Source organism: Nestor notabilis, unplaced genomic scaffold (genome assembly GCF_000696875.1).
Source record: "Nestor notabilis isolate BGI_N333 unplaced genomic scaffold, ASM69687v1 scaffold23179, whole genome shotgun sequence".
Taxonomy (NCBI): Eukaryota; Metazoa; Chordata; class Aves; order Psittaciformes; family Psittacidae; genus Nestor; species Nestor notabilis.
In genome coordinates this window covers 50,098-67,031 of record NW_009943588.1, presented here as the reverse complement: position 1 = coordinate 67,031, position 16,934 = coordinate 50,098, and the positions used below count along the sequence as shown (strand labels likewise).

Genomic DNA, 16,934 nt, shown 5'->3' with positions numbered 1-16,934 from the left:
TGCGGCCTCCTTGCTGCTGGGGAGCTGACCTCCTGGGCAAGGCAGGCAGCCGATCTGAAACAGAACAACAAAAACAAACAACTAAACCTGGAGAAATCAAAACAAGGCAAACCCCACCACCCTCCAAATAAAATCAAGACACAGTCAACTCTGCCTGTAAAAAGCCTTAGTCCGTGGTAAATTGGCAAGACTCCGCTTCATAAATCCGGATGTAGCCCTTGCAGTGGATTTCTTTAGTTAGCAAAGCCTAGTGACCGTGGTGGTTGTAAACGGGTCTTGGAAAACTCATCAAATGGTGCATTAAATGCTATGGCTAAGTTGACACTCTTGAATTGAAAAATGTCTTTGTTATTTACATGCAGCTGTCACTGAGTCTTATTTTGAAAATGACTTTTTATTGTCAAGAAATCAATTGCTAAATAGGCACTTAAATTGACACAGAATCCAGCCTAATGGACAATAATAGACTAAAACAAAGCTTCATTAGTAACACAGACCTTTACTACTAAACAAGACTTACAGTTTGTATATGGCTACTTGTCTGCCAGTTTGAGCTTGCAAAATTTTAATGCTAAACTTCTGGATTTCTGCTGCTATTGTGCTGTTGTTTCAGTCCCGGTAGATTTATATCAAATCTTAACGTAGTCACACTTCATAATTATTTAACATGTCAGCAGCCGCAGTGTAAGATACTGGACATAGGCCCTGCAGTTGCTGCATACTGATGGAAAGAAGAAGATTCTTCCTTCCCTGTCTATTCACTATGAATCCAAAATGTTGCTTAAAATATCCTGTCTTTATTTATCTTAGGCTTATTTCTACTGATTATCCTCCTTCCCTTTCAAAGTTTGAGATTTCTTTTTCAGCAGGGGTAACAGTAGAATTTTCTAGAGGGAGGGAAAAAGAACAGTTATTATGAATTCATGGCACAGTGTTTACCAAGATTTAAGGAAAATCTATTGGATGTTAATATGCTATGCAGATGATTTCTGAATCTCTCATCCGGCTCATGAGGTTGATTATCCTTAGTTTGGGTTGAAAGTAATGATGAAAGGTAGTAGTGATCAGTTAGTTCTAGGCTTGTTGCGTAGGTATTGTTATATATATGTGTTTAAAAACCAAATTGAGACACTTAGGTGTTTCAGAAGCTAAATACTAATTTACTGTGGGCAGAAGGCATTTCCATCTATGTTCTTCCGGTTTAATAGCAGTTATTTAGGGAGAGTGGATTTTGTGATTCACAGCCAGTCTTCACACTTAACAAATTCAGAACCTCTGGCAGCATATGATCTTATTTTTTCTGACACTGTTAAAAGCAATATTACTACTGAAACTTTTGTGTGGACTAGATAGTACTAAGTAAATTAGTGATTACAAATACTATGAAGCAAAAGCTATATTTTTGAGTAATGAAAACTGCTGTGTGGCATCATGACCTATATACCCTGCCAACAGCTTTCATACAGTGGTGTCTAGTGCAGTGTTCTGTGACCAGGCTTCTGGTGTTCAGGATCACAGATGTGATACCCTAGGGGTGTATCTCCCATGAATGGCCAAATGAAATCAGAGCAGGATGAGAGTCTGCTGTTATGTGTCAAGTCAGAGTGTGTCCCCCAACAGGGAGTAACCTTCTGCACTGAAATGACTGCATTGCAGCACAGCTGCCTGCATTCCCAGGGATTACATCATCTCTGGTACATTGGCTTTGGTAATGCCCGAGTACTTCCCATGGCTTTGGTTTCTGTTTTGTCAGGAGGTTTTTTTGTTCAGAGACTTAATTTCCAAATCACTTTCAAAGACAAGGTCAGAAAATACAAAGCAACCTTTAAAAGAAAAAAGCAGCTGCTTTTTTCTACTGCTCTGAAATGTAGTCATTGTGGCAGCATAACTCTACAACTAAATGTACGTTTTGTGTTGCAGAACATTTCTCTCTCGGAATGTGAGTTAGAATTTGCTTGTTGTAACATTTTATCATATTTTTATAGCAACCTTTGAAAGCTAATAGAGTTTCATTGAAAAACAATGAACCCACTCTGAATCTGAGGGACATTGCAAAGCTGAATTTGACTTAATTTAGATAAAATGGTGTAGAAATTAAAGGTTAGAAAATAGTCTGATAATAGCGGAAGATGTTAGAGTGTGGCAGGTACCTCAGAAATAAAATACTTCTTACATAGCGTATTTTTTGCAGAGGATGTGGGAGATGAAGGAGAAGAGGAAAAAGAGTTCATTTCCTACAGTATCAGCACTGACATTCATTATGGAATAAAATCAAATAGGTGAGTCAGTAAAATAGCTCTTGACATTTCTACTCTATGAATGCAAAGCCCACACAAGCAGATTCACCTGCTTTACCTAGAAATTTACCTCCAGTTTACCTGGTGCTTTATGCAGTGGTTTTATTCAGGTGGAGGATTTTTCAGGGTGGAGGCTCTGATAAAACAAGGGTGTGTCATGAGGCTGAAAAGAATGGATTTAGGACTTCTAGTTCTGAAATAAGAGAGACAAAGTCTTACTAATTTGCCATACATGCGAAAGTGATGTACACAGCAGTAGGTTCAGTTATATTTGACTCTTACATATTTATCACTTACCTTAATGCATATTTGACTCTGAAGCTTCCTAAGATATGGGCCTCTTCAGCGTGCCCACACTGCAGAATCCTTGATACCTGCGTTTGGCTGATTACTGAAGTATAAAGATGCAGATATTGGAAGAATTGCTTTCAGGTATCTTAGAAGAAAGATTATAAAGTATGATGGTGCAGTTTAGCATTTGACTCCTGTGACCTAAATTTGCAGTCAGATTTAAGCTATTCTAACCACCACTTAAGTTTCAAATATTTAGTTGGTAACTCTTTTCTCTATTCTGCAGCCTGGCATTCATTAAGCGTACACCAGTGATTGATGCTGACAAGCCAGTGTCTTCCCAGCTGAGAGTACTTACTCTCAGTGAAGATTCTCCGTATGAAACGTTACATTCTTTCATCAGCAATGCTGTTGCTCCCTTTTTCAAGTCGTATATCAGGGAATCTGGCAAAGCAGACAGGTAATTCAGTATAAATGCTGCACTACTTTGCTTATGAATTAAGGTAGGTGTTTAATGAAGGAAGAAAGTGACTGTTCAAGGCACGTCATGTGGAATGGTTTAAGCACACAGTTGCATCTGATGCTGTTGCTGACTTTGGGGAAGTAGTTCATACAGCTTAAATGTGTGTGGTTTTTGTTTGGCCTCATACGTGGAAACATCTGTGCTTTTTCAGAGATGGAGATAAGATGGCTCCCTCAGTTGAGAAAAAGATTGCAGAACTTGAAATGGGCCTCTTGCATCTGCAGCAGAATATTGAAATTCCAGAGATTAGTCTGCCAATTCATGCAACCATTACTAATGTTGCCAAGCAGTGTTATGAACGTGGAGAAAAACCGAAGGTTACAGATTTTGGTGAGAAGGCTGAGGATCCATTATTCCTCAATCAGCTACAATCTGGAGTCAACCGCTGGATTAGAGAGATACAAAAGGTAAAAAAACCCAACCAACCAACAAAGCAACACACATTTTCACAGTAAATCGAGAGAAGTGGGTCTTGTTGGTTTGGTGTGTTATTTTCCCAGGTGCATTCACCATGGCTTCAGAACAGTTGTTCCAGTCCTATCTTGTAATCTCTCGTACGGCTGCCTTTTACTTTCCAAGAGAACTCTGCTGTTCTGCTGTTGCTCAGAATAGCGTTTCAGATACGACTATGGCTTTTTTTCTTCCACGGCCACATATAACACCTATTGCTATAGTGGTGCCTTTTCCTACACCAGAGCATAAAACGTTTGTTTTCTTGCCTCACTCATCTGTCATTAACTAGAATACAGACAGAGATCAGGGAACTGGACAGGTGACTTTTTTAGGCTATAGTTAAGATACCACAGGAGGTCCTAAAACCAGCTTCCAGGACCACTGGAATTAAACTTTGACTCTTGTTGCACTGAAGTTCCTACACTTCTCAGAGAATGAGTGCCAGAACTATCTAAGGTTCAATTATTAAAACCTAGTAGGTGTTACGTGTTTCAAGTACATTTAGTAATTGAACAACTTTTTACAGTTGAAGCATATGAATTAAATGCTTCTCTCCTTCCATTCTCTTTCTCTCTATTACTTTTAAGGTGACCAAATTAGATCGAGATCCTGCATCAGGCACTGCATTACAGGAGATAAGCTTCTGGTTAAATTTGGAACGGGCTCTATATCGCATTCAGGAAAAACGTGAAAGTCCAGAAGTTCTTCTGACTCTGGATATCCTGAAACATGGCAAGCGTTTTCATGCAACTGTCAGCTTCGATACAGACACAGGTAAAATGTCTGTTCAATAAATTATTTTCAAAAATGTTCTGTGGAAACTTGCTGTTTTGGAACTTGAACGTCGTGGTACAAAGAACAATGCTGTTTAGAGTGACCTTGGTCTAGTTAAACCTACAGATTTGATTAATGAAACTAAAAGTTATATTAAAGATATTTTCTGTTACATTTAGGTCTGAAACAGGCTCTGGAGACAGTGAATGACTATAATCCACTGATGAAAGACTTTCCACTGAATGACTTGCTGTCTGCTACTGAGCTGGACAAAATAAGGCAGGCCCTTGTTGCAATATTTACCCATTTGAGAAAAATCAGAAACACAAAATACCCAATCCAAAGGGCCTTGCGTTTAGTGGAGGCTATTTCAAGAGATCTGAGCTCTCAGCTACTTAAAGTGTTGGGAACTAGAAAACTGATGCATGTTGCCTATGAAGAGTTTGAAAAGGTATGGTATTGTTTCGTGATACAGGTGGCTGCATTTTGCATTGAATAGTGACTTTAGGGAACCATTTAATTTTGGAGTTAAAGTTCCTGTTGTAAAACTTTCTTCAGGTAATGGTTGCGTGCTTTGAAGTATTCCAAACCTGGGATGATGAATATGAGAAGCTACAAGTTCTGCTGAGAGATATTGTGAAAAGAAAAAGGGAAGAGAACCTGAAGATGGTTTGGCGTATCAATCCAGCTCATAGGAAACTCCAGGGTCGTCTTGATCAAATGAGGAAATTCAGGCGTCAGCATGAGCAGCTGAGAGCAGTTATTGTGAGAGTATTGCGACCTCAGGTAATATTCTCGGTTGTTACCAGACAGCAAATCTACGTGGCTTCTTCAGGAATGTTCACCGTTGCTTTAAAATGTTACCAACACAAAGCTAATTAACACTCCATTTCACTATCTGTTTCCAGTCTAGTTTTGAACCCTTGCTAATAGGCTTATCTTTAATTATGACTTACATCACATACTACGTGACCATGCAGCTGTTAATAAACACAGCAAGTCCAGACATAGAGGAGATTAATAAGGAAGCAAATTCTTGAGCTTGGCTAAATCACAGTGGAAAATGAGATTATGCTGCACAGTAGTGGAAGTTTGTAAAGTAACTGTTGCCCTATTCATAGTGGAACTTAAATTTGAACATGACAGCAAGTTTGTTAAGGTTTTGGTACTAATTTGTTTACATGTTTGTAAACTAATAGTTTTCTTTCAATGCTTGTTAAAACAGGCTGTTTGTGACTATTTGTAGGTAAATTTTGAAGCATTCAACTCACTTAAATGTGATTCTCATGCAGGTGACTGCTGTCGCCCAACAAAATCAAGGAGAGGTACCTGAACCACAGGATATGAAAGTAGCAGAAGTCCTTTTTGATGCTGCCGATGCTAATGCGATTGAAGAAGTCAATCTTGCTTATGAGAATGTTAAGGAAGTAGATGGGTTAGATGTTTCCAAAGAAGGTACAGAAGCGTGGGAGGCAGCAATGAAACGGTATGATGAAAGAATTGATAGAGTTGAAACAAGAATAACTGCCCGTTTGAGAGACCAGCTTGGTACAGCGAAGAATGCCAATGAAATGTTCAGAATCTTCTCCAGGTTTAATGCCTTGTTTGTCAGACCTCACATTCGTGGTGCCATTCGTGAATATCAAACACAATTGATCCAGCGTGTAAAAGATGATATTGAGTCTCTTCATGACAAATTTAAGGTACAATACCCCCAGAGTCAAGCTTGTAAAATGAGTCATGTGCGTGACTTGCCTCCTGTGTCTGGGTCTATAATTTGGGCAAAACAGATTGACAGACAGCTCACAGCTTACATGAAGCGTGTTGAGGATGTCCTTGGCAAAGGCTGGGAGAACCATGTAGAAGGTCAGAAGCTAAAGCAGGATGGAGATAGCTTTCGCATGAAACTAAACACTCAGGAGATCTTTGATGACTGGGCAAGAAAAGTTCAGCAACGCAATCTCGGTGTGTCTGGTCGTATTTTCACCATTGAAAGCACTCGTGTTAGAGGTCGAAGTGGAAATGTCCTGAAACTGAAAGTCAACTTCCTCCCAGAAATAATTACACTTTCGAAAGAAGTCCGAAACCTGAAGTGGCTTGGTTTCCGTGTTCCCCTAGCAATTGTCAACAAAGCTCACCAAGCAAACCAGCTCTACCCATTTGCTATTTCTCTCATTGAAAGTGTCCGTACATATGAACGAACATGTGAGAAAGTAGAAGAGCGTAATACTATCTCACTTCTGGTTGCTGGCTTGAAGAAAGAGGTGCAGGCTTTGATTGCAGAAGGAATTGCACTCGTGTGGGAATCATACAAACTTGATCCATATGTACAGCGCTTAGCTGAGACCGTCTTCAGTTTCCAAGAAAAGGTTTGTTTTTTCTTTCTAATTCTGCAAAATCTTTACATTGATATTTCTTCAGCAGTGTGGTTAACCGAAAGTGGAATTGGATAGCTGATGTCCTATTCTATAGCTCTTTGGTTAAGTAGCTGATCAGAGTTGGCACAAGTTGGGAGCTAAATGGATCTTGTATTACTAGAATTGGTAGGCTTGCTGAATCTAAATAGAGAAGTGTCTAACCGTTACTGCACAATTAATGTTGACTCTCACTGTTAAACTAAACATCCCATTTTTCCTACACTATTTTAGGTGGATGATCTGCTCATTATTGAAGAGAAAATAGACTTGGAAGTGAGATCATTGGAAACATGCATGTATGATCACAGGACTTTCTCTGAAATCTTGAACAGGGTTCAGAAAGCTGTGGATGACTTAAATCTTCATTCATATTCAAATTTGCCAATCTGGGTCAATAAGTTGGATATAGAGGTAGGTTTGAGATCAAGGGGTTAGTATACATTTAGGAAAAAAAACATTTTAATTGGGTACAAATGTTTTTTTTTATTATATTCTTCATAGTCACCCAGGGAAAATTCTGTCTCTCCATTTTCTGAAAATTTTGTGTGCTTTTTGCAGAAGGTGCAAGACTTGTTTATTTTCTGATGTTCACTTTTGGGATCAACTAGTTCAAGGAGAGTTTTGTCCTTTGAATTAAAAAAGTTTGATATAGCTTGACTGCCTAGAAGGTGCTGGTGAGCGAGATAGATAAAGGGTGGTGAAAAATTGCTATACTGGAAGCAAAGACCCGCTGCCTTTATATTATTTGGTTCTGCCTGTTAAGTTTCGAGTTTCAGCCAACTTCAAAGCAGTTAATATTGTTTAAGTCCATGAGGACAGGAGAAGCTTTGAGCTTTTATTCAGTGAAAATTTACCAAAACTCCTAAACTTCTTTAGTGACTTACTAGAGGAACACTTGGTTCTTTGAGGCACCATAGTATGCATGGTGTTAGAATATATCAATAGTGGGGATCTTTATGCAGTGAATATACAGCTTTTTGCTGCAGTGTGGCTTATTTTCTTTAGATTGAAAGAATCCTGGGTGTTCGTTTGCAAGCTGGACTGAGGGCCTGGACCCAAGTTCTTCTTGGACAAGCAGATGACAAAGCAGAAGTTGACATGGATACAGATGCTCCTCAAGTGAGCCATAAGCCTGGTGGTGAACCCAAGATCAAAGTAAGTTTTGTCGCTGGGGGGGTTTGCTGTCTTTTTTTTTTTTTTTTTTTTTTTTTTACGTTATTGTCAGTTACTTAATCCAAGAATTTTATCTGAGGCTTATGTGAGAGGCAGATATTTTTTCTGCATCTGTTTTTCGAGGAATACTTGCCTCCCCTTTAACTACAAGTTGATTTTTCAACAGTGTTTGCTTCTTCTTGAGGTCCAGAATTCTTGTCTATATATAAAACTCCGTTTACTGTTTCTGCAGAACATCGTACATGAGCTAAGAATAACCAACCAGGTGATATACTTGAATCCACCAATTGAAGAGTGTAGGTACAAACTTTATCAAGAAATGTTTTTTTGGAAGACGGTGATCCTGTCACTACCAAGAATTCAAAGTCAGAGATACCAGGTAAGTACAATGAAGCTATATGTAAGTCCAAGCAATTATTTTCACTTTGCTATTAGTTGTGCTTGGTATCTTAATGTGTTGCTCTAGCAGTGAATCTGAGTGCCCAGGAAATTCATGCATATCACACATATAATTGTGGTTCTTAGGTCGGAGTGCATTATGAGCTGTCTGAGGAAGAGAAATTCTATCGTAATGCATTGACAAGGATGCCTGATGGCCCTGCAGCTCTGGAGGAGACATACTCTGCTATCATGGGAATTGTAACTGAAGTGGAGCAGTATGTCAAGGTAGGAGGCTAATGCCACGTAATGCTACAGCTAAAATGAAAGTGACCCTTCTCTCAGTTTTCCTGAGGGTTGGGGACACACATCTTTTTGGAATATGCTAGAGAAGTTCTGAACATTGTTTGTGAAATACCTCAATCAGGTTTGGCTGCAGTACCAGTGTCTGTGGGATATGCAGGCTGAAAACATATACAACCGTCTTGGAGAAGACCTGAATAAGTGGCAAGCCCTTTTAGTTCAGATAAGAAAGGCAAGAGGAACATTTGACAATGCAGAAACCAGAAAGGAATTTGGACCTGTTGTCATAGACTATGGCAAGGTAAGAAATTATAATTGGTCTGTATGATAAATAATTCAATTTCAGATTGAGTGTATACCATAAAATAGCAAGGCTGACAGATTACTATTATGTAACTTTATTCAATCATAGGTACAATCAAAGGTGAACTTGAAATATGACTCCTGGCACAAGGAAGTGCTCAGCAAATTTGGCCAAATGCTTGGCCAGAATATGACAGAGTTTCATTCACAGATTTCAAAGGTAAGACTAGTCCAAATTCCAGTTTCTCACTTTCAAGTCAACTGTTCTAGACTTCTGAAATACTGATTTGTGCCCCAAACAGTCCCGTCAAGAACTGGAGCAGCATTCAGTGGACACTGCCAGCACATCAGATGCAGTGACATTCATCACGTACGTGCAGTCCTTGAAACGTAAAATCAAGCAGTTTGAAAAGCAAGTTGAGGTATGTTGTCTTGCTAAATGATAACTTTCTTCTGGAAATGTCAGGCTTAGTTCTTATTACATAGCTTCATGATACTCAAATTCTTAAAGAAAAGACATGAGCTTCATAACCTGTAAATTCTGTAGTGAGCACTTGTTAAAGTACGTTGAGTATTTAGCCTTGCAGCTTAAGTTAGTTTTGTCTTTTTAACTTACAATCACTGTTTCTTGTAGCTTTATCGCAATGGTCAGCGCTTGCTTGAGAAACAAAGATTCCAGTTTCCGTCCTCTTGGCTGTACATAGACAACATTGAAGGAGAATGGGGTGCCTTTAATGACATTATGCGTAGAAAGGATTCTGCCATTCAACAACAAGTAGCAAATTTGCAGATGAAGATAGTTCAAGAGGATCGTGCAGTGGAGAGCCGAACAACTGACTTGCTAACAGACTGGGAGAAAACAAAGCCCGTAACAGTAAGTCATGATTAATACTCATTCAGCAAATAAGGTAGAGTCTCTGTATTCAGTAAGAAGCAGGCAGTTTATTTATGTGCTTTTTTTTACAGGTTTTCATTTTAGATGATGGTAAAAGTCTGTTTGAGGGTTCTGTAATAACTTGCCAATATGCTGATTGGGGGGCGCGTGCTAGCAGAAGGAAGTCTGCTCTTAAAACATAGGCCTCTGTTAGGTGCAAAACACTGGGCAACTTAAGTGACTAACAAGCTTTGGCTGAAACAAGGGCTATGTCAGAGGCGTGCATGTAGGGGGGTTCAGAAGCAAGCTGCTTTTTCTTTTTTCTTCCTTTTTTCCCCAAAGTGCTACTCAGGAAAGCCAAAAACTGCAAAAGTGGGATGAGACTTACTCTGGATTAGTATGTAACCTTATTGTCAGCAAACTGGAAATGGGAAAACAATGAGACAAACAAACATTTAGTATTTACTTCTTGCTTTTATCTTGGCTTCAACTTGGCTGTAGGATTTTTGGACTAATGTGTCTCATGCAACCTTTAGGGAAACCTGCGTCCAGAAGAGGCTCTTCAAGCTCTTACCATTTACGAAGGAAAATTCAGTAGGCTGAAGGATGATCGTGAGAAGTGTGCGAAGGCCAAGGAAGCTCTGGAACTTACAGATACAGGACTACTCAGTGGCAGTGAAGAGCGTGTCCAGGTATAACCTGCTCTCACAATATTTTGTCCGTTTCAGATAAAAACATTTCATTTACATCTCTCTCTCCCTTAAGAGAGTGAATTTGTAACCTGCAGTGTTCTAGTGTCAAAGACACAATCTCCGCACTTACTCGATTCTGGACTTCAGAGATTGTGATCTCTTCCTTGACTGTCTTATTCTTGTGAAGCTAGTATGGGGTCTGAGATGCAAAAATCTCATCTGGGTCACTTACTATTGCATTTCTTGCCAGTATGAACTGGAAAGCTATCTGAAGGGCTTTTACATGTTCAAAATACTCTATTTAACTCCCCCATGCTCATGACTTTGAAGAAATTAGGAATAACTGCTAATATTTGATACACTTTTTATTATAGGTAGCTCTCGAAGAGTTGCAGGATCTGAAAGGTGTCTGGTCTGAACTCTCTAAGGTCTGGGAACAGATTGATCAAATGAAAGAACAACCCTGGGTTTCAGTACAGCCTCGCAAGGTACTTCACTTCTGTATACATAAACAACGTAACTGCTGCAAGCATATGCAAATTAGGAATTGGACCTCTTGAGATAGACATGCTCAATTGTCACTTTTCAGATTGTTTTCAGTGTTTAGGTACCTTTTTCAATATCTTTTTAGCATGTTTCTTCTCATGTTAAGCTAAAAAAAAGAAAGAAATTCACAAGGTTTGTCACAACTTCAGTAATTTTGATGGGGATTTATGTAATTCCAGTAGTTTAGAAATTGAGATTGGACTGCATTGACAGAGAATGCTATTTTTAAGTAGGCTTTTGGACCTCATTATGGAAACTTCATTATATGTTTGAAAGAACAGCTTCAGTTCTAGTTCAATATTCAGGAGGTAGAGAGCAGTAGGAACACTTAAGGCATAAACTGCCTGTAACAATATCATGTCATTATGCAAATACGCAAATACATCTTAACACTAAAAGAGCTGTACTGTTACTGTCTCATTAGTGAGAGGTTTCTGTAAACCTCTCGCTTGAAACTTGTACAACTACGTGTGCAGCACTTGCAGAGAAAGATTCCATTGCTTTTATGTTACTGACAGCTTCGACAAAACTTAGATGCTCTGCTGAACCAACTGAAAAACTTCCCTGCCCGCTTGCGACAGTATGCCTCCTATGAGTATGTCCAGAGACTTCTTAAGGGCTACATGAAGGTAACTTACGCTCATTTGTAAAATGCATGGGTTTTATAGTTCACTTTCAAGGATGTAACTTGCTTTCTTGTTCTCTGTAGATAAACATGTTAGTTATTGAACTGAAGTCCGAGGCACTTAAAGATCGTCACTGGAAACAACTGATGAAAAGGCTTCATGTTAACTGGGTTGTCTCAGAATTGACCCTGGGTCAGATCTGGGATGTCGATTTACAGAGAAATGAAGCAATCGTCAAAGATGTGCTGCTCGTGGCTCAGGGAGAGATGGCTTTGGAAGAGTTCTTGAAACAGGCTAGTATCAACTTGCATGTATGCATGTCATAGCAAATCATAGGCTTGCTGTTGGGTGGCTGACACTTGTCTCGTAAACATGTCAGTTTAAGCTGTTGATAAAAGTGCTGAGACTCCATGAGTGCTCTGTTTTGGGGAACAGAGTAAAGCTATGTAAGCTTCTTCTGATGAAACTTGCATCATTTGGGAAAAGCAGTTCTTGATAATGACTACGAACACTCTACCTGGTATAAGTTTTATCTAGATGCATCATATTTTCAGTATTTCTATCAAAAAACCAAACACAATCATTGGGTAAAAAAAGTAAAATATTATTACTGTAATACATTTTTCCTTTGTAATATGTTGCAGCAGAAATTATTGATGTCATATCTTAAAACATTTTTTTTCTTCAGATAAGGGAAGTGTGGAACACTTACGAATTGGACTTGGTCAATTACCAGAACAAATGTCGTTTGATTCGTGGATGGGATGACCTTTTCAACAAAGTAAAAGAGCACATTAACAGTGTGTCTGCTATGAAGCTATCACCATACTACAAGGTAAAGTGGGAACAAGGCCTGAAGAACCTTCGTTTAATTCTGCCTTCTCTTGTTCAGTGTATGTATTTGTCATCAGGGCCTGATTAAATTGACAACAGTTAATTGCGTATGCATGTTTTGTAACTCTCAAGCAACTGCTTCTATTAATAATTAGTAGCAGTCAAAGTCCTGATACTGTTACAGTGAGTGTTAATGCAACATTTAAACTTTAGGTGTTTGAGGAAGATGCCCTTAGCTGGGAAGATAAGCTCAACCGGATCATGGCACTCTTTGATGTCTGGATAGATGTCCAAAGGCGATGGGTCTACCTGGAGGGTATCTTCACTGGTAGCGCGGACATCAAGCACTTGCTCCCTGTGGAGACCCAGCGGTTCCAGAGGTTACTTTTTAATTGCTTTGTTTTCTTGCTTCCCTTGAGGCACCATGTGGACAGGCCTGCAACTTCATGAGTTCAGTGTAGCACTCTATGTTGAAAAGTTGTATTCATTACTAACTGGTCCATATGTTATATATATACATATGAAAATACTAATCTGGTCCAGGTGGCTTACAGCCCTGCTATAGGCATTAAGTACATCAAGCAAATGGATATGGCAAGAGGTGCCATGTAGACATCTGTGACAGAAAAAGGTTTGTAATAAACAGGCTGATGTGCAATTTTTAGAAGATGGTTAGGATTCAGTCAGTTTTCTTGCTAGTTCTGCTCAGCAACCTCAAGGATTTTTCTGGCATTGTGACTGCAACAAGCTGGTTGATTTCTGTAGCTGCAGCCTTCAGTCTCACCCTTCAAACATAATTTTTTTCCTCTGCTTTAAGTTGCTTTGGTCATCCTTATTCATTCCATACACTTCCAGTCAGATCAGACTCTTCAGGAAATGGAGAACAAGTAGACCTTCAGCAATGGAATTGATAAATGGAACATTGCAAAGAAGTTCGATTATGTTGTTGTGGACCTCAAGTAGATGAAGAGCTATTTTGGGGCTTTAGCCTTGTGTTTCCTAGGGCTGCTGCAGCAATTAAAGAGGCATTGGTCGTTTAGAGACTGATAACTTTGATGTTCTGCAGGCTGTGATTACTGAGTTTGCAGTAATGTACTGTGTTATTTTTACTTGCAGCATCAGCACTGAATTTTTGGCACTCATGAAAAAGGTGTCCAAATCTCCGCTTGTGATGGATGTTCTTAACATCCAAGGTGTGCAGAGGTCATTAGAGAGACTGGCAGACTTGCTTGGGAAGATACAGAAGGCACTGGGAGAATACTTGGAAAGAGAGCGGTCCTCTTTTCCTCGGTAAGAAGTTGACTTTGGTTGACTCTTGAAGTAGTTTGATGTTTGTGCAGGAATTGATGTACTGTTCTGTAAAGCCTCTGTAAATTTTTATGTTTTGTATATATGTAAGATGTTACGACTATTTAAATCTGTGTTGTCTAAATAGGGAATTCAGTTATAGCTGCTTCTCAGGAAATGGAACTAAAACTTCCCTTACTTGCTTATCTGTGGCTGCTTGTAGGATTCAGATACTGCTTAAGGAACCATTGCAGCTGATTTCTGTAAACCTACAGGTTCTGTTTTGAACAGCCTAATTTTGGCATTTGATTGGAAGAACAGTCTAAACTATGACAATCCGTTATTTAAGTAGTTGGTTCTGACCTACCTGTAGTCCTCACCTACACTGTCACTTTAGCACGAGAGGGTAATGGTGAGAGAGGTACTGAGTTGGAGTTCTCCCTGCCTCATATACTTGACTGAGTCCCGAGCTCTGCTGTGGGTACTTCAGGGATGGATAAGTAAGGAAAAGATCCACGCTATGGAGCATATATACACTTCTGTATGGGACAGATGACAAGAACTGACATTTAATCTTAGAACTGAAGTGTAAGTCCTAGTTAAATTTATGGTTTGTGCACTCTTGTGATGTTGGGGAAGTAAATGTCAGTTACTCCCATATAGTGGCCATCTATGAAGCATAAATAAATTAAAAGTGATAGTTGGAATCTGATATAGATCTAATTTTATGTGATTTTTAGGTTTTATTTTGTTGGTGATGAAGACTTGCTTGAAATCATTGGAAACAGCAAAAATGTTGCTAAGCTGCAGAAACACTTCAAGAAGATGTTTGCTGGCGTTTCTAGCATTATTCTCAATGAAGACAATTCTGTGGTTCTTGGGATATCCTCACGTGAAGGAGAGGAGGTATAGCTGCAGTGTTTCTATTTAAATAAAACTCTGAAAATAAGTGAATGTGGGCTGACTTAAACCTAATTCTTGGCAGGTGCTGTTCAAAACACCTGTCTCCATCACAGAACATCCCAAGATCAATGAGTGGCTCACTCTTGTTGAAAAAGAAATGAGGGTGACCCTTGCTAAATTGCTTGCAGAATCTGTTACTGAAGTGGAAATCTTTGGAAAAGCAACTTCAATTGATCCAGCAGTCTACATCTCTTGGATTGACAAGTACCAGGTATCAATATGGAACACTTAAGTATACTGCAAATTGGTTACTTCAGTGAGGAAAACTGTCTGATGAGGATTTTTGTTACACAGGCTCAGCTTGTTGTCCTGTCAGCCCAGATTGCCTGGTCTGAGAATGTCGAGTCAGCCCTCAATACAGGTGGAGCGGGAGGCAACAGTCCTCTCCAGTCTGTGCTAGCTAATGTTGAGGTCACACTCAATGTCCTGGCAGACTCTGTGCTGATGGAGCAGCCACCTCTTCGCAGGAGGAAACTGGAGCACTTGGTAAGGAAAAACTTCCTTTCCTCTTCTGGGTTTGTAAGTGAAGATTTTTAGAAGTTTAATGAAAAGATTGATTAATCTTAAGACTTACTTTTCCTTTAGGAGGCAGTTTCATGCGATTTAAGCAACTACATCAAGCCCTCATCGTGTAGGTGGTAGTTTTTCACTCTAGTCAGCTTAATGCATTATTACATATTACAGACTAGGATCACTGAATTGATCTAAATATGGAAGTTACTGATACTTTCATTCAAACATGAAATATCTCATGAAGCTGTTTATTATTGTAATTATTATATGCTTTTTTTTGTGGGTAAGGATTGAGGGGGGAAAGTTAAAATCATCCTAGATTATTTCTGTAGCTTTATAGAGGGAAATATCTCGTGTGCTTTAGGAGTACTTGTCTTCATAGTTTCTGGCAAGAAAAATACATAGTTCAGTAGTGTAATGGATTAGCAGATTGACTGGACTGGAGTGCTTTGCTGAAAGCTATGGAAGTCCGTAAGAGCAGTCAGCAATGTTAGGTTTGTGTTTGTAGCAACAGATTTTAAGGCAGAGACTGTTAGTAGATCATGATTTCTAAGTGATGGCAATTTACTACAGTAATCTGAGAAGCTGTAGGATTCCTGGCTCTGTTAGCAATGGCTGTATTGCAGTGGTCTAAGGAGTTACTTCATTTTCCAGATCACTGAGTTGGTGCACCAGAGAGATGTTACAAGATCACTGATCAAAAGCAAGGTCGACAACTCCAAATCCTTTGAGTGGCTCAGCCAAATGCGGTTCTACTTTGACCCAAAGCAGACAGACGTGTTGCAACAGCTCTCCATTCAGATGGCAAATGCCAAATTCAACTATGGTTTTGAGTACCTTGGTGTTCAGGATAAGCTAGTACAGACTCCTCTTACTGACCGCTGTTACCTGACAATGACACAAGCCTTGGAGGCAAGACTTGGAGGATCACCATTTGGTAAGTTTGTACTGAAGTACAGTAAAAATTTGAGACAAGTATATAAATTCTTCCTATCTCTAAGACAGAGCTTTAACATAAACATACAGCACACATATAACTAAGATAATGAAGACCAAAACAATCTTTTGGGGGAAGTTGTATCAGGTCTAGGTTTCACTGAACCCTCTTGACTGGGACCATTAGAATTGGCATGCTGGCAGTGAGTACCTCAGGTGATAAACATTGAAACCTATCTGTCCCACTTCAAAAATAGGTCCTGCTGGTACTGGCAAAACAGAATCTGTTAAGGCTCTTGGACATCAGCTGGGCCGCTTTGTGTTGGTTTTCAACTGTGATGAAACATTTGACTTCCAGGTAAGCTGTTTAATTAAAAAAAAATGTAGTCTTTGCTAATAAGCTATAAGAGTCTCTTTAGAACTCTGAAACAGCAGTTTTTATTTTCAGCATGATAATCTGTAAGTCTTAACTGAGCCAGTATCTGTGGGTCATGTAGATGCTCTGTATCAAAAAATGCCTAAAGCAAAAGTGAGGAAGAGCATTGCTGGGGGAGGGGTTCTGGTTTTTTAGTTCAATAGCTAAAGAGAGAGGAAGTACAGGGTGGTGGCGTAAGACTGGCTTTGGGAAAGTAACTTAAACTGTTTAGTTTGCATAGGTAGTACTGGTTTAATGGAGAACAAATGAGACTGTGAGACTGCTAAAGTAGCTGTACTATTATCAAATAATCCTTTGCAACATAACTGTGGAGCT

At 39.3% G+C, this 16,934-nt stretch overlaps 1 protein-coding gene across 1 annotated transcript in view; it reads left to right on the top strand.

Moving 5' to 3' along the window:
- Positions 1 to 2,191: 2,191 nt before the first annotated feature.
- Positions 2,192 to 16,934, top strand: part of DYNC1H1 (dynein, cytoplasmic 1, heavy chain 1) — a gene marked incomplete at its 5' end in the record, with an annotated part of 42,243 nt that continues 27,500 nt past the window's right edge. Inside the window, 27 exons of the mRNA XM_010022010.1 lie at positions 2,192 to 2,279; positions 2,875 to 3,048; positions 3,263 to 3,518; positions 4,152 to 4,338; positions 4,518 to 4,789; positions 4,897 to 5,124; positions 5,631 to 6,707; positions 6,987 to 7,166; positions 7,761 to 7,910; positions 8,161 to 8,307; positions 8,454 to 8,594; positions 8,734 to 8,910; positions 9,022 to 9,132; positions 9,215 to 9,334; positions 9,547 to 9,786; positions 10,323 to 10,478; positions 10,853 to 10,966; positions 11,543 to 11,653; positions 11,734 to 11,943; positions 12,339 to 12,485; positions 12,698 to 12,864; positions 13,601 to 13,774; positions 14,512 to 14,677; positions 14,757 to 14,945; positions 15,029 to 15,220; positions 15,902 to 16,184; positions 16,441 to 16,541. Coding sequence (XP_010020312.1) covers positions 2,192 to 2,279; positions 2,875 to 3,048; positions 3,263 to 3,518; positions 4,152 to 4,338; positions 4,518 to 4,789; positions 4,897 to 5,124; positions 5,631 to 6,707; positions 6,987 to 7,166; positions 7,761 to 7,910; positions 8,161 to 8,307; positions 8,454 to 8,594; positions 8,734 to 8,910; positions 9,022 to 9,132; positions 9,215 to 9,334; positions 9,547 to 9,786; positions 10,323 to 10,478; positions 10,853 to 10,966; positions 11,543 to 11,653; positions 11,734 to 11,943; positions 12,339 to 12,485; positions 12,698 to 12,864; positions 13,601 to 13,774; positions 14,512 to 14,677; positions 14,757 to 14,945; positions 15,029 to 15,220; positions 15,902 to 16,184; positions 16,441 to 16,541 — 5,558 coding nt within the window. The remainder of the gene's footprint in view (positions 2,280 to 2,874; positions 3,049 to 3,262; positions 3,519 to 4,151; positions 4,339 to 4,517; positions 4,790 to 4,896; positions 5,125 to 5,630; positions 6,708 to 6,986; positions 7,167 to 7,760; positions 7,911 to 8,160; positions 8,308 to 8,453; positions 8,595 to 8,733; positions 8,911 to 9,021; positions 9,133 to 9,214; positions 9,335 to 9,546; positions 9,787 to 10,322; positions 10,479 to 10,852; positions 10,967 to 11,542; positions 11,654 to 11,733; positions 11,944 to 12,338; positions 12,486 to 12,697; positions 12,865 to 13,600; positions 13,775 to 14,511; positions 14,678 to 14,756; positions 14,946 to 15,028; positions 15,221 to 15,901; positions 16,185 to 16,440; positions 16,542 to 16,934) is intronic.